General features: G+C 44.1%; 1 protein-coding gene across 1 annotated transcript in view; it reads right to left on the bottom strand.

Moving 5' to 3' along the window:
* The window catches only part of FAM171B (family with sequence similarity 171 member B), a gene marked incomplete at its 5' end in the record, with an annotated part of 25,011 nt that extends 8,936 nt beyond the window's left edge, over positions 1-16,075 (bottom strand). Inside the window, 3 exons of the mRNA XM_015411498.1 lie at positions 4,674-4,832; positions 11,409-11,501; positions 15,842-16,075. Coding sequence (XP_015266984.1) covers positions 4,674-4,832; positions 11,409-11,501; positions 15,842-16,075 — 486 coding nt within the window. The remainder of the gene's footprint in view (positions 1-4,673; positions 4,833-11,408; positions 11,502-15,841) is intronic.
* Between the last annotated feature and the right edge of the window lie 716 nt (positions 16,076-16,791).

Here is a 16,791-nt window from a genome sequence, read left to right as displayed (position 1 = left end):
CTCCCTGTGAAATGGAGCTGGACACGGGGTCCTCCATTTCTATTATTTCGGAAGACATCCTTGGTGCCCTTTGCCCGAATGGGGGACCCCTGCTGGAAGATACCGGCCTCACACTTAGGGATTTCCAAAAGAACCCGGTGGCCATCAAGGGGGTAGGCCAGTTCCGGGTGAAGTACAAGGACTTCGAGGGCCCCTTAGAATTGGTGGTGGTGAAAGGCCATCTCACCAGCTTATTGGTACTTTCCTGGTTTGACGCCCTGGGCCTTGCAGTGACCGGGGTACAGCAAATCTGGGAGATAAATATGAAGACCACTAGAGCAATTCCCTTTAAGGAAAATACTTATAAAGTTATACATAGATGGTACTTATACCCCTCAAGACTAGCCAAATTTTCCGCATCATCGACTAATATTTGTTGCAAAATGCAAACAGAAGGTTGGTACGTATTTCCACATGTGGTGGACATGCGGTAAAGCTAAAGAATACTGGGAGAATATTAGAATGATGTTAAAGGAAATTATGGAGGAATCAATATCAATGAAACCGGAATTATATTTATTGAACATTATCCCTGAGACATATAGAAAAGAACAGAAAAATTTGTTACTGCATTGTATAATAGCAGCAAGGATAAGCTATGCTAAGTACTGGAAAACAGATAAGATTCCTGATAAACTAGAAGTGTTACAAAAACTGTTTGAGGTCGCTGAAATGGATAAACTATCTTGTATATTAAAAGGGAAAAATGAAGTTACTTTTGAGAAAAATTGAGGGAAATTGTATAAATGGAAAGCCTAAAAGACACTCAGGAAGATATCTGATTGATGAATACTGTAACTCAATAAGGCTGTATGCTCGTCTATGTAGAATGGTATAATTAGCACATGTTGTTGGGTGTGGGTGACGGAAAATCAATAAAAATATTACATTAAAAAAAATGCACGCCGGGGACTTCAATAAAGTGTGTGATGAGTTCCCAGCCGTGTCTGAAGGGACGCTTGGCTGCTACATGGGTCCACCAGTTGCCCTCGCCCTCAATCCCACAGTGTGGCTCAACCGAATGAAAGCCCTGCAGCCTCCGTTCACCCTCAGCCCCAAAATAGAAGCGAAACTGGACCGTTTGGTGAGCCGGGGGGTGCTAGAGCTTGTACCCCCATTGTCACCCTCATGAAGCCCAATGGGGATGTAAGGATTTGTGCAGATTACAAATGTAAAAGTGTAATTTGCCACGTCCGCTCCACGCCTTTCCATCCGGCCACAAATGGACAGGCAGAATGCATGGTGGGAACGACCAAAGAAGTGCTCCACCGGATCACCCATGGTGACTGGGACCACTGGCCAGCGGCCTTCCTGTTTGGGCAACAGATGACCCACACACACACCTCCACCGGCCGCAGCCCAGTGGAACTCCTTATGGGCTGGTGCCTCATGACTCGGCTGGATCGCTTACACCCAGACCGGGCTCCAGACCACCCGCCGGGCACCGAAGCCCAAGGTACGCACCACTGGTTCTTCTCGGAAGACCCCATCAATGCAAAAAACTTCACGCGAGGTCCGCAGTGGATCTCAACTAGAGTTGTGAGGACAACAGGACCCCTCTCTTATGACAGAAGATGGTCAAATCCTGCAGAGGCACATAGACCAGTTGCACCAACACCTTCTTCCCTTGGAAAACCCTGAGACCCGAGAGGCTGAAGACAGCGAAGGCGAAGAAGAGCCAGAACCAAGGGCACACATACGAGCCAGCAATCCCCAACACAGTTCTGGCAACCCCCAACAGAGTTCTGGCCTCGGTTCCTGCTGCTACTCCTGACCCTTCTCCAACAGCCGGGACAATGCCAGCAACTTCCCCTGATCCACCCGAGAGATTGGCCGACCGAAACAGAGGCTCCTGCGGTCCCCTGACGGAGCGGGGGAGAGAAAGAAACAAGTTATCACAGGTGCCTCTCCACCAGCTGACTCCATTCGCGCCACTTTTATATTTATCTTTTTTTTAATACTACTTGCCCTTTTCTGCCTGCCTCAGTTTTTGTTACAATTTTCCTCTGATGGAACATGTCATACCTTATACCCTAAACATACTTATTCCTAATTTCTTTTGCTATGGATACTTGCACACTGGGCTCTTCCACAAGTTATGCTTAAACCACTTCTTTTAAGTGTACATATATGAACAATATCACAATGATTCAAACATTAAACACCTTATAGAGCTGCAGTTGTCACGGCTATTCTTTTATCTATTTACTCCCCTTTATACCCCACCTGTTCCCCCCCAATTGGGACCCCCAAAGAGGTTTACATCATTCTCCCCTATTTCATCCTTACAACAACCCTGTGAAGTTGGCTGAGAGCGTGTGACTGGCCAATGGTTACCCGGCAAACTTCTATGGCAGAGTGGGGATTTGAATCTGGATCCTCTAGATCCTAGTCTGAAACTCTAACCCTTGCACCACACTGACTCTCAGTTGAGAGCCACTGCTTTCAGAGGTGTCAAACCCATTTGTAACAAAGGCCGGATCTGACATAAATTTCACTTTGTTGGGCCGGGCCAAGAATGCCATAAATGTAATGCCAGGTATCGGAGCTATAAACTGCATAAAGGAAAGCGGCTGATAAGTGGAATGAGCTCCCAGAAGAGATCAGGGCCCTGCGGGACCTTATGCAGTTCCTCAGGGCCTGCAAGACGGAGCTCCTCTGCCAGGCCTACAATAAGGAGGAGCCGCCTCGATAGAGAACCCTGTCCCCTGAAGCCAACAGAACAGCCTGGGCCAGCTGCATAAGGTTAGATTTATGGGCTGACGGCTAGGACGGTATACTGAAGGTTGGCCGCCATCTTTTCACAATTTCTTTATTTATTAGTATCATCAATGTTAGCACCTTTTAATGTTAGAATGTTTCATATGATTTTTAGGATTATCTAAACTGTCTATTGTGTGTTTTATTCTTTCTGTAAGCTGCCCTCAGCTGGCTCTGGCTGGGAAGGCGGGGTATAAACCTGATAATAAATAAATAAATAAGCTCTGAGTTGGTGTATCCTCACTGCAAGGCCCTATGGGTTGGGAGGGGGGTGCAAAGGAAAACCCCTATGGGAAGACTGGAGAACCAGCAGGTCAGCACAAGGCAGACGCTCCCATGCTGCTTGACTGCTGCAGAAGAGGTTGTTCCGCCATGCTGAAGCCACAACAGGAACGGCTCCCCCCACTCCCCCCCCCAAGCAGTCTCCTGTTCCCTCCCTTGCACTAGCTGCCAGTTCTGGCCCCCGGGCCTTATGTTTGACACCCCTGGTACTATTATGGATACCTAGATCACATCTGTTTCTTTGAGACTGTGCACGCTCAGATACAGGGGGGAAATTCCCATGTTAGATAGCCACAAGGGCTACACACACAATATGCCACCTAAGTTTAGACAAAGTTTAAATGTCATTTGCACAAAGGAGCCCCGCCAAACAAGAACTCCCCTGCGACTATGCTATACTGGTTCATCTGCCAGTTTTCAAGTATGCATTTCACACCTGACAGCTAAGGAATGCCTCCAATCTTACTTTCAGGTAAAGGTTTCCTTTGCTCGGAAGCCAGTCGAATCCAACTCTAGGGAATCCAACTCATCTCCGTTTCCAAGCCGAAGAGCCAGCGCTGTCCAAGACGTTTCCGTGGTCATGTGGCCGGCATGACTAAACACCAAGGCGCACGGAACGCTGTTCCCTTCCCACTGAAGTGGTACCTATTTATCTACTTGCAATTTCTTGCTTTCGAACTGCTAGGTTGGCAGGAGCTGGAACTAGAAACAGGGAGCTTACTCCGTCATGCGGCAACCCAGGTCTCGAACTGCTGAACTACTAACCTTCCACAGCCTGCAGTTCAGCGTCTTAACCACTTGAGCCACCAAGGGACCAATAAATAAAGTGATGGGTTATGTACCATATTGCCTGCAATGCTAAAATGACAACAGTCTAGCTAAACGCATATTGGTGGGTTTTATATGGAAGCAACTTGATGAAATGCTGTTTCCAGCAAGTTAAACCAAACAACTGGACACATCTACAAGCATAAGCATGAACCAGACAGTCACTGCTGCTTCCAAGAAACCAGGTGGGAACTGTTAAAAGGAATACAGAATCAAGAGCCCTTTCATCTAGAATTTCTTTGCGTGAAGCAATGATGATTGTTGGCATAAAATGACAAACCTTCAGGTCCACTACATCTTCAAGAGATTCTTTGCCAATCCAAAAGCATGAAGGACAATTGCTATATGTTCTCAAGGTCTATGTTATAACAGAAGAGCAGACTGTGTGTGTGAATGCCTGTCCATGTTAAAACTTCTTGTAGAAGTCTGCTAGCATGTCAGAGAGAAACCTTTTGTTTACATGTTCAGACAGAACATGAATGGGAACACTCAAGAATGCAGAGGCCACATTGGGTACATATGATGTGCTACAATGCCACCCACAGGCACTGCTGAACACTTAGATCAATTGTTTCTCACCCACAACGCAACATGTTCAGGTCTAGACTACATTGGTCTAATGTCAGTACAACTTTTACACAGGCTTAAAGAGACCCACTTCAAACCCTGTATGATAATATTTCTGGATTGCAGCTACAACACTTTCAGAAGCACATGAAATGAGAATGATAAATCCTCAAGAGTAGGTAGCAAATCTAACATACCTGACATATTTAAAAGAATCCCTGTGGTATAGAGGAAATGGTCCACTTTCAAAAACTGTTGCGGCACTGTAAGGTAGGCAGTTACATTTGTAATGTGGTGGTTCCTAGGGAGCTTTATCAATTTTTTTGGAAACTGAACACTTGGTTGAGATTTGGCATCTGAAAGAGATAAATAATTCCAAGTCAACAATTTAACAACGCTTCTTTCTAACAACTGACTTTTAAAAACCTGCAACACCATCCAGAAACCCACGTTCAACATATTTCCTCGTACCTCCTTCCCAACACTTATAGTTAGGAATGTTCTATTTAGTACTCTGACCGCATCTCGCCCAAATAACCATTATGCTGTGACCACAGTTATCATCCATAGATCTGACCCAAATACTCATATGCCTATCTCCAGCATGGTGGAATGTTGAAGAGCGACAGACTCTAATCTGGAGAACTGAGTTTGAGTCCCAACTCCTCCTCCACATGAAACCTGCTGGGTGACCTTGGGCCAGTCCCAGTTCTCTAAGGACTCTCTCAGCCCCATCCGGCCTGTGCTTAAGACATTGCACTGGCTGCCTATAGCATACCGGATTCGCTTCAAGGTGCTGGTTCTTACCTTTAAAGCCCTATATGGCCAGGGGCCTACATACCTGAGGGACCGTCTTTCCCCATACGTACTCCAGAGAGCGCTGTGATCAGGGACCCAGAATCAGCTGGCCCTCCCGAGTCTTAAGGAGGCCAGGCTTGCAACAACCAGGGCCAGGGCTTTCTCGGTGGCGGCTCCAATCTGGTGGAACGAGCTCCCAGAAGAGACCAGAGCCCTGCGGGACCTTTTGTAGTTCCTCAGGGCTTGTAAAATGGAGCTCTTCCGCCAGGCCTTTGGAGCCGCCACCACCACTAACAACTGACAGCCTATGGTTGGAGAGCCCTGATTCCCTGGGACCTCCAACGACAGCCTCAGCCTACTGCCTAAGATGATCTAAGAAGACCAAGGAGCTGACTGCGAGAGGAAAGAACCAAGTAACAACGTTGCGGTGAAATTATTGATCCTAGCACTTTATTATGTTTTATGGTTTTAGCATTGTTTATTTGTATTAACTGATGTTGCTTAATTTTAATCTATATTATTGTAATTCTTATGCCATTTTATGTAAGCCGCCCTGAGCCAGCCCTGACTGGGACGGCAGGATAGAAATTTTAACAACAACAACAACAACAAGATGCCTATGGTGGGGAGGGGAAGGGAAGGAGATTGTAAGCCGCTCTGAGACTCCTCAGGGTAGAGAAAAGTGGGGTATAAAAACCAACTCTTCTTCTCCTCAATAAGGAGTTACTAGCTATGCTGGAAATGTTTGCATGAGTGTTTGTGGTACGTTTGTAAAGTACTGATACAGTTGGTGGGAGTTACAGCTCTCAGTGGGACTACCAATTTATTCCAAACGGTTCCCTAAGTAAGAGGGAAATGGTGGGATAAGGAATTATGGTATGCGGATGTTGTTCTACCAATAAATATTTATTAGGCTTGGGAAACGAATATGTAAAACATTTTTACATACATGGGAATGGAGAGATGAAAAGATGTAAAGAAGAACACTGCCTGAGAAATATTTAATGCTGGTCTGGGATTGGGGAATACACGGCGTCTGTCCACTTCAAAAGAAATTAGGTGAAATGGCCCAGGTGGGGGTGTCAGGAGAGAGGAAATATCAAAGAACTCCAAGACTGAATTGAGTGAATTGTTGGGGAGAAACCATTTTAGAAACTGTTAAGTTCATGTGCAGGATTATCCTGGGGAACAATAGGAATGGCGTTCAAGGTTATAGGAACAACGGAAAGATATTTTGGAACAGAATTAGAAGGAACATTGGACAGAGACATTAAATTGGGTGCTGAAACACCCCCACCTTTAAATAACACAGAACCAGCAATGGGATAATTTACTATTACAGATGGCATTCCAAATATTGTATGTGCTTGGTATGATATGGCTAACTGGGCAGAATTTGATCAACAGTTAACACTAACCTGCTAACAAGTTACAGTAAATGAACATACAATCCGCATGTACTGTACACCTGATTTTTCGTTTGTACTTGCACTGTTATGAATGTGTGATTTAAACCCCACATTTATCCAGGTACCAGTCTCTGGTTTTCATATGGAAACTGAATACTCATTCTTACAAAAAGATGTATGTATGTGCAGGCAAGATGTACATGTGTTCATTCTAACGTGCTGCTTGTATTCTAAGAACGGGCTGTGACATCGGCACAATGCTGCTGAATACACAGACCGTGTAACAGACCACAAGCGTCACTGGCATTATGTAAGACTGTACTGCAAAACCATTAGTTGGGCACAAACAAAGCCTTAATCAAGGGATAGGTCAGTAAATAAGACAACTGGTTCAACACTGCAGTTGATGGTTTAATTTAACTGGATGTTAAGTAGGGACTGTGGGCTGGAACTGGAGTTGACCTAAGTAAGGAAGTCTGATTCTCTCTGTGGTGGTTGGGAGATTCTGGGCAGATAACTGTCTCTGAATCAGATTTTTGGGAATAGTCAACAGAGAAAGTGAAGACCATGCATGACTGCATGTCAAGGTAGCATGGGGTTTAAGGCTGAGTAGAAGCTAATATACATAAGTAATCCTAGAAGTCAACATCTGGCAGAGCTAAAACCAACAGAACATTGGTACTGCATGTCAGGATGTACAAACAGTGAAGCCGGAACTCAATGATTCCAGTGGGGAAGTACCAAGAAGGGGTTTGGACGTCTTCTGCTGTCTTTTGTCATGACTTCCATCACAAGGGAAGATTACTTAATCTCATGGTGCCCCCTACTGTCTTTATAAAGACTATGAACTACAGCAAACAGGAAGTTAATGGGGTACCATGTGATACGTAAAACATTAACAGGTAATAAAGCAAATGACTCTTCTGAATAATGAGCAGCTTGCCTTTATTGACTAATAATTAATAAATCACGAAGGATCAGGTGTCAGGCAAGAAGAAGGACCAGGAACTACCATCCACATAACAAACAAAGAGCCAAAGAGTCAAAACCAGTCAAAACTAAAGGCCTGAGGACTCAGAGAAAGAGAAACCACACCTGACTGGCAGATTCACCTGCTTGGCTTGGTAACTGGGATTCTGCATAGGGAGACCACAGTTTTACTAGAGGGATGACATTTGTTAAGAGATGGGGGTTATCAAGTAGGGATGGGCATGAACCGTTTCACAAGCCAAAATTCGGCATGAATGTGGCCTGGTTCGTAAAATGTTTGGGGATTGTGTCTTACCCAAACATTTACTGGACTTTTGCCTGGTTCGGCTGTTTGGGCCATTTCAGCTTAACAGCAGATGGGCACACCCGCCTTGCTGTTAGGCTGAAATGGCTGCCAGCTTGGAAGTGGTGGGAAGTGAAATGGACCGCTGGAATGGCTTGCAGCTAGTTCATTCTAACGTGCTGCTTGTATTCTAAGAACGGGCTGTGACATCGGCACAATGTTGTTGGATGTTATGCTGAATATACAGAATACACAGCTTCACTGGCAGTTAACCTGTCCATTTCGCTTCCCCCTGCTTTGAAGTGTGTGTGGGGGCAAACAGACCACTGAAATGGCGGCCAGGGAACAGGTATACCCACCCTGCTGCAATCCGTTTTGCTTCCCTCAGACAGACATTTAACCCTTCTTGGATGAACTCCTTTCTCCCAGCCACAGCTTGCCGCCACTGGGAGAAAGGGGGTCCAAACTGGTTCAAGCATTTTTGGCTTGGTTCAGGGCCGCCCTGAACCCAACCAGAATTTTTGTGTTCATGCCCATCCCTAGTATCAAGTAACCCTGTATTGTTTGTATAACTGGCACATAATAAATTAATTGAGCAAGGAAAACCTGAACCTCAAGTCCCTTCTGGTACTATGGTGCACTCCAAAAATCTGATAAAGTTCCTGCGGTGGGTGATTTCCCACCCCTCAGTTCAACAAGCAGGAGTTAAGTTAAGTTAAGAGTTGGGCCTTTTCAGCTTTCTGCAACACATCTTAATTAATTGATAATGTATCAAAATCATTTTTTTTTAAAAAAACAACAGATTTTTTTCCTCCCTATATTGTTTTTTTAAAAATAAATAACTTTGTTTTTTAAGTGGCACAACAAAACAGGAAGGGGACATCAGGAGGTGTTTTTCCTCCTGGAGGAAAAGGATTGTATGCTTCGTCCTTATATTTGAAAATCCTGCCCAAGCCCAGACCCAGAGGCAATTTAGTCCTGTAGCAATATGCTGCAGTAGTTATCGTGGTGCTAGCCAATGTGGTATACTGGTTAGAGTGTCAGACCAGGATATGGAAGATCCAGGTTTGAACCCTTTCTGCCATGGAAGCTCATTGGATGACTGTTGGCCAGTCACTCTCTCTAAGCTTAACCTACCTCACAGGGTTGTTACTGTGAGGATAAAATGGAAGAGGTAAGTGCCGTAAGTCCCTTTGGTTCCCCACTGAGAAGAAAAGTGGGCTGCCTATCCCAATAAATAAATAACAATACTATTAACTGTGTGTGGAGGTAGGGATCTGAAGCTATTGATTGAGCACTGTCTATGCATACTCTGAGGGACTGCATTCAATAACTAAGTACTAATGTTGGAAACAGACTCTTAGGCTAAACTTTACTGAGCTCTAAGCACCAGTTAAGTCATTAATTCTGGAGACAAATTCCACTGGGTTAGCCTTGTTAGTCTATTATAGCAAAACCCAAAGGATTCTTATGTCACCTTAAAGGCTAACGTACTTATTGTAGCATAAAGGTCCAGGTCACACCGGCAGGAAAAGCCGCGCCGGAAGTGCGGCTTCTTAGAGCCACACCAAAGGAAAGCATGGCATCGGGATCAGACACTTCCCCCGAGCCGCCGCACATATTTGGTCCGGTGCGATCACATGGCCAGGGGAAGTCAGGCAAAGACGGGCAAGCCGAGGCTGCTGGAGTATTCGTGCACATGCGCAGTCCGGCAGTCCCTCGAATAACACGGGCTGCTGGCGCATCCGCAATCCCACGCCTGGCCTTGCTGTGGATCTTCCGGTAGGTACTACATTTTCCCTAGTACCTTTTTGATCTGCATTTTTGGCTGGAAGGGACGGGTTGGGGGCGGGGGAGTGACGCATGCCAGATGTTGGCATCTGATCGTGCTGGTTTAATCCGCCCTCAACCCGTCCGTTTCGTGGGGCAAATCCTCCCGTGTGACCGGGGCCAACGTCTACTTCACCAGATGTATTAAATGAATCCTTGCTCGGCAGATATACTGAGATACCCTCATGGACACTAATGGGAGAGGGGAATGACCATGAAATGTCAGAGTATCATATGTGACATTTCTTTGCAAAACTCAAAAGCATACAAGATAAACAAAAGTATACAAGATAAGCAAAGTGACCACTGCAGCTGTAACAGACAACCAATGCCTCGGTTAGCTGTCCCCAGGTGAAGGGCCTTCTCAGTTGTGACCCCTGCCCTGTGGAATGCACTTTCTGATGACACCCATGCCCTGCTGGACTTGCTTAGTTTCTGCTGGGCATGCAAGCCCAAAAGGCTTAGGAAGGCCTTTGGAGTGTAGTCCACATATTTGAGTTGTTTTTTAGTGGTATGGTGCTAGCCACAAATTTTAATAGTTTATCAGATTTTATGTTGTTTTTAACTTATTTGTATCATTTTAATGTAAGCTGCTGCAAGACCCTTTGGGTGAGTGGTGCCGGTGACTAAAAAAATAAATAAACAGCACAATCTTTTTAATATTACTAAACTAATGAGACATCCTTCATGGTTAAGAAAAGTGTTTCCTCTCAAGAAAAAGAAGAAGAGGAAGAAGAAGAAGAGGAGGAGGAGGAGGAGGAGGAGACGAGACTGGATTTATACCCCGCCCTTCACTTGGAGTCTCAGAGCGGCTTACAAACTTCTTCCCTTTCCCCTCCCCACAACAGACATCCTGTGAGGTAGGTGGGGCTGAGAGAGCTCTTTCAAGGACAGCTCTGGCAGAACTAGGGCTTGCCCAAGGTCATCCAGCAGCTGCAAGTGGAGGAGTGGGGAATCAAACCCGGTTCTCCCAGATTAGAGTCCATGCACTTAACCACTACACAAAACTGGCTCCTCGTTAATACAACTAAAATCTATCGATTAATTCTAATTCAGCAATTATTTAGGCTACAATAGATCTGTAGTCTTCAAGGTGCCATCAAGCTTCTTTTCGGTCAGAAGGAAGGAGAGCCACTGAAATACCCATGACGATGGATTTTTATCACAGAGCTATAATCCCTTGACATAAATTAATACATGGGATATATTTAACATTAAGGTAGTTAAAAATAAAATCATTTCACAGGAAACTGTAGTTATTTTCCATGAACCAATGCTGGGTCATTCAGGAGCAGGGTGTGTGCGTGTTGGCTGTTTGGAGTACTAAAATACTTGAACTGCTCTGGGCACTGGCACTAATCCGGTGTCTAGCTTGATGTGGATCTTAGACCTCGGGAGACCCAAGGGGGAAAAAATTGAAAAAATCCACCCAAAGCATACAGGAATAACACATCAATTACACAGTTCAAGGCTGAAAAAGTCTCTTACAACATGTGGATATATACTCCCTCTTGGAGCCCACTGTTCCTAATTACACATGATGAAACTGAATGCAACCATTGAACATCATGCATCACCTTAAAACTCCCTTCAAATCTCATCCTTGCATCACTATTACTTACCAGATAGCTTCCCGGTTATTAAAACCGTATCCTCAAACAGCCATATATTTGCTTGGCTTTGAGGGAACAACGAAAGTGTCACAGATGAATATACTGTGGAAAATACAATAATAAGAATATATTACTACAAAAGCATGTGTTGCCAAAAGGAGGGTGGTAAATTTAAGGCACAAAGAAAGATGGAGATGAGGAGAAGAGGACCAAGTATTACATCAGGAAAAAGAATTGATTTTATTGACTTTGGTTTAGTAAAAATGGTGTGACCTCAACAGTGCTTTCTCTGTACATTCTTCAAAAGAGCAGATCCCCCCCACACAATTATTCTGTTATTTGCACAACTGCCAGCACTCACTATGAAAGGACTGACTGATAGTGAACACTTTGAAAAAACATAACGAATGTATAATGAAAGGATGTTTGCCCTTAACTTCGAAAAATATTTTTGTATCTTTATCCACTGTATTCTGAATTTTTTTAAAAATATGATGCACATCGGAATTAAGAAACTATATAAAAATAACTTTGGACAGGTGTTGGCAATGTGGAAAAGCTGATGCAGATTTGACATGTCTGAAGGAATTGTAAAAGTAATGATAGATTTATGAAAGTGGGGTTTCCATCTGTTTCAAAGATATTTTGATTTGTGGAGAACTCCATGGCTAGGGGTTGCCAGCTCTGGGTTGGGCAGTGGTTGGGGAGGGGAGGGACCTCAGCAGGGTATAAAGGCCATAGTGCCCATCTTCCAAAGTGGCCATTTTCTCCAGGGGAACTTATCACGACGATTTGGAGATCAATTGTAATATCTGGAGGTCTCAGGTACCACCTGGAGGTTGGCAACCTTATCCAAGACTTGGTTCCGCTCTTACCACAAAGCCATGGCCTACTGGTATAGAGATGTGAAGGCCCGGAAAGAAACAGGAAAAATTTGGGGGGAAAACAGTTTTTTTCGGGTTTTTTCCTGAAGCCTTTTCTGTTTTTTCCCCCGAAAAATTGGAAAAATTGAAAAAAGAAAAGAAAAGAAATTAACTATGGAATGTTTTATTTTATTTAACATGATGAATAAAATATTTTAAGACAAGGTGTTCAAATATTTTCCAAATAATTTCTCATATATATATATATATAAGGTGCGATTGTCAGAAGAAAATTAAAAAGTTTCAGTTTTGTTTTTGCATGTGGGTGGGTATTCTGTTTGTAATAATTGTTTGGATACACTATATTTTTAATATGCTAGTTGTGATAATTTCATGCCAAGTAAAAATGTCCATAGTCATATTTTATGTTCCTAAAGTAACAGAATGACGTTCAATCTAGAAAAGACAAAAGAAATGCTAATGTAGCATTTTTTCAATTTTTCTGAAAATTTCTGTTCCCCCCGAAAAAAAACTGGGAAAAAACCCAGGTTTTTTTCCGAGCTTCAAAATTTCCGGAAATTTTACATCTCTATACTGGTATTTAGTTTGTGCAACGAAGGTTCAGCTCTTGGATGATTACTCAATCCTGGTTTGTTTTGATATATCCTGGTTGCAGGACCCCTGACCTTCCACAATGACCTGGCTGCTATCCCGGCATACATTGCCACACCGGCTGATAAGCTAGGCTTGACAGTGTCACTATGATATTTATCAGTAGGTTAAGGAACTCTCTCAGTGTAGAAAACAGCCACTGCCTCAGGTCCTCTTAGGGTCAAGCTAGATATGATGGTTTCCCTTGCCAGGCCACATTTTAAAGCCTAATATGAGAAATTTAAAAAGGCTGTGAGGGCCTGATTGTAGGGCTGCCATGTCCCCCCTGGCCACCGGTGGCAGATGGGGGGGGGGTTAGGGTTGTCAGGTCAAGATTGGGAAACTCCTGGAGATTTGGGAATGGAGCCTGGAGAGGAAAGGGACCTCAGTGGGGTGCAATGCCACAGAGTCCACCCTCCAATCATCCATTTCCTTCAGGGGAAATGATCTCTGCAGTTTGGAGGTGAGCTGTCATTCTGGGGGATCTGGAATCCCACCTGGAGGCTGGCATCCCTACCCAGCCTTGATCAGGACCTCAACATGGTAGGATGAGTTGTTCTTTTCAAGAGCTGAACTGGCTACCCCACACCTTTTCAAGAGCTGAATTGGCCACCCTACCTCCCTTTGCTGTTTTAGTAGTTGAAAAGGCACATGGGGGAAAACAACATGCCTCAGGGCCGTAGCCAGGATTTTTTCCTTTGGGGGCATTTAAATAAGTGGGGGGGGCACTGTGTCAGGAGCGACGAGAGAGTAAAAGTTTTAAAAGCGACAAGAGAGAGAGGGGGCTGAAGCAGGGAGCAGATGTGCCCTGTGGTGTGCCTCATCCACAGCCAGCAAGAGGTACACCGCTGACAGGCAGGGCAGAGTGACGGCTTGGCCTGGCCGCGGGGTGTGAGAAAAATAAAAGATACCAGCTGGATGGGAAGCCGTGAGGCCTGGGTGGTAAGTCAGGGGGCCCGTCCCCAAGATGCCCCACAGTAGCTATGGGCCTGCAGCGCCTTATCCTGCTGTGCTGTGGACCCAATCAGTATCTGGCCCTCACAGCATTTTTAACTGCCCCCATTAGACTTTAAAATGGCAGCGGTATCCCTGGGCTGGACCCAGAGATGCAGTCAAGCCTAGTTCGGCTCTTAGCTGACTTGGCTCTTCAGATGAGCCCTTTGCTCACACCAAATCCTTAAACTACAACCACGCAGAGCAACAACATTTCCCAGACTTCCAAGTATCCAATAGATATTCTCCTCTCAATTTTCATAACATAATATGCGACGTTATTCCACATTCTACGGCTGCAGTTTGGTTTGCACCCCAGTACTGAACGTACTGAAAATATATTTACCACTAAATTATTTATAGTACAGCACTGGAAGTCAGTAATAATACTAAGCAAATACTAATGAGGAATTACCGGGGGGGGGGGGGGGGAGATGACAACAATGTGAGTACCTTCACTGACCCACAAAATCTTCCCCTCAAGGATTCTACAAGCTCCCAGGAACTCAAGTTAGCAGATTTCCCTCTTTTTCATTTTTCTTTTACCTGTCAACTGCCTTTAACATTCTGTGCCTCCTAGAACATACTCAGTCTGCATCAGGCTATTTGATTTGGAAAATAAGTAACCTACAAAGTCATATTTTTCTGCACACCAACAGTGTAGTAACCCCCCCTTTTGGCACTAGGCGGCCCCACTGTCTTCCTTCATGTTCATGAAGGGGGGGGGTAAACTCTTTATTATTAGGAATAATTAACTGTTCTCACAGCTGCACTGTACTTTTGGAGCCTCTCTGAGCACCTCCAAAACTCAGGGTGACATAGGACAGAAGCACCTCCACTCTACCTTCAGTGGGGGGACAGGCAGGACCTCGCACAACCTCAAGCTCCGGCTGTATACCAATCCCATGCAAAATTCATGGGCTCCTAACAATGGAATGGGGAACTTTTACTGTTAGCACTGTACACTTAGAAATCTCTCCAAATATCTTTCTATTATTAAAAACACCTGCCAAGACAACTGATTAACATGCAAATAAAAACAGTAAAATCAACCCAAAGACAATGACAATACCATAAAACTAAAAGAGAAGCATAAAAATAAATCACAATAAATCATCATTGGATCATAAAATAGCAGCAAAGCAAGCCTAGTAAGACAGGATGCAGTAAAATCACAAGAATATAAAAAACTACAGCCTATCATGATGCAACCAGCAGAGACTCAAATTCTACCAGGTCAAGCAGTAAAACCATCCAAAGCTCTGATTTATTTACAGACTTAACGAACTTGCAAAAGGTTGCAACTTGCAAGGGGCAAAGATACTTTCCTGAAGCAGGGAATTCCACAACCTGGGGGCCACTACTGATAATGCCTTGCTGCACAGCCAACATTTTTTTCCATTGACCGTCTGCAGAAAAGGACACCCATGGATCTTAAATCACAAGTACATTTATATGGGGAGAGGTACTCCAGCAAGTATCCTGGCCCCATGCTTTTTAGGGATTTAAAGGTCATGCTGAGTATTATAAATAAGGCAGAAATGCAAAGTTTCTAAGCAAAAGTAACAAGACATGAATTCTGATTCATGACCGTAATTTGAGGTAATATATCCTGCACCCTTCTTCCAGAATTTCAACATAGACTCTTAAAATGCTGAAGTACGTGTTCAACCCTTCTTCAATATAATCTGCATATATTCAGTACAGATCTTCCCAACAATTACAGCAATTTCTCGGTTTCACTGAAGATCAGCTTTACATTTGCTTCAAGATATGTGACATTTACCTTCACACCCAGCATTCAGGCCTGACCTACTTTGGGTAGCTTCATTAAGTCACATTCATTAGGTGATAATCAGATGGATTACTCAAGGGAAGGATGAAAGTTCAACTTCATTCAGTTTAATAACAGGGTTTTAAAAGAGGCTTACTTACTTGGCATTCTCCCAGTCTTCCAAGGCAAAGGTGTTAACATATAACCATCTTTATAAGAGGTGATAGTTAAACTTAGGCCTAGCTGATAGGGAACTCTTATCAATACTGCTCCATTGTTGCCAGTTAGTGTGGAATTGGTCTTGGTGTAATTGACAAAGACTTCTACAACAGCTTGACGTAGGTATTGATGACTGATGATGTCGTTGACTTGCACTTTCAGCGTAAACATAGATCCTGAAATAGAAGGTGAAAAAAGGACAATCACACAACACTGCAAAATTAGTTCAATTCCAGTATATGCTTGAAAGGGAGAGTCTCAGACTTGCTTCTGTATCTCAAGAGAAATACTGGCTTGAGCTTTAAATTGAATTATTCAGCTAGCAAAGGTCTGGTTTGTGTACTATGGCTGCTAAGCCCCACGTTGAAGAGGACAAACAGCCAGAGCCAGAACACAGTCTTGACCCTCAGAATAGAAGGTCAAAGGTGAAAGGTTGGGCAGGCACAACCTTATCTTAGGCAGTATGAACCAATATGTTTGGGGCCTTCAGACTTGTGGCGCTCCCAGGCAGTTTTCCGCCTCTCCTGCACATATTCCTCTCCTCTGTTGCATTTCCTCAGTAAAAAACAATCCATATATATGCCTAGGCCTGGTTTGCGTAATTCTTCAGTCAAATAAAATGTGGAAATTGTACCACTGTCCAAAATGGCCTTTACATGAAGCCCTCTTGTCACTCATTATAAATGGTGCATGACAGACATGGACATATAGGCTATTCCTACCACCTCATGGGGGGATTTTTTTTAAGAAATCATTACTTAAAACCACAATGGGAAAAGAATTGCCATGGATATAACCTAGAACGCAAGAAAACAGTTACTGGACTCCTCTCCCCCCTCATCCCCCCCCCAAATCACAGAATATGTCTATACACAGAAACAGAGGTGCCGTG

The sequence above is a fragment of the Gekko japonicus genome, unplaced genomic scaffold (genome assembly GCF_001447785.1).
Source record: "Gekko japonicus isolate JY-2015 unplaced genomic scaffold, Gekko_japonicus_V1.1 scaffold5871, whole genome shotgun sequence".
Lineage (NCBI taxonomy): Eukaryota > Metazoa > Chordata > Lepidosauria > Squamata > Gekkonidae > Gekko > Gekko japonicus.
The sequence above is the reverse complement of the archived record's forward strand: the minus strand, read 5'-3'. Positions and strand labels throughout refer to the sequence as shown.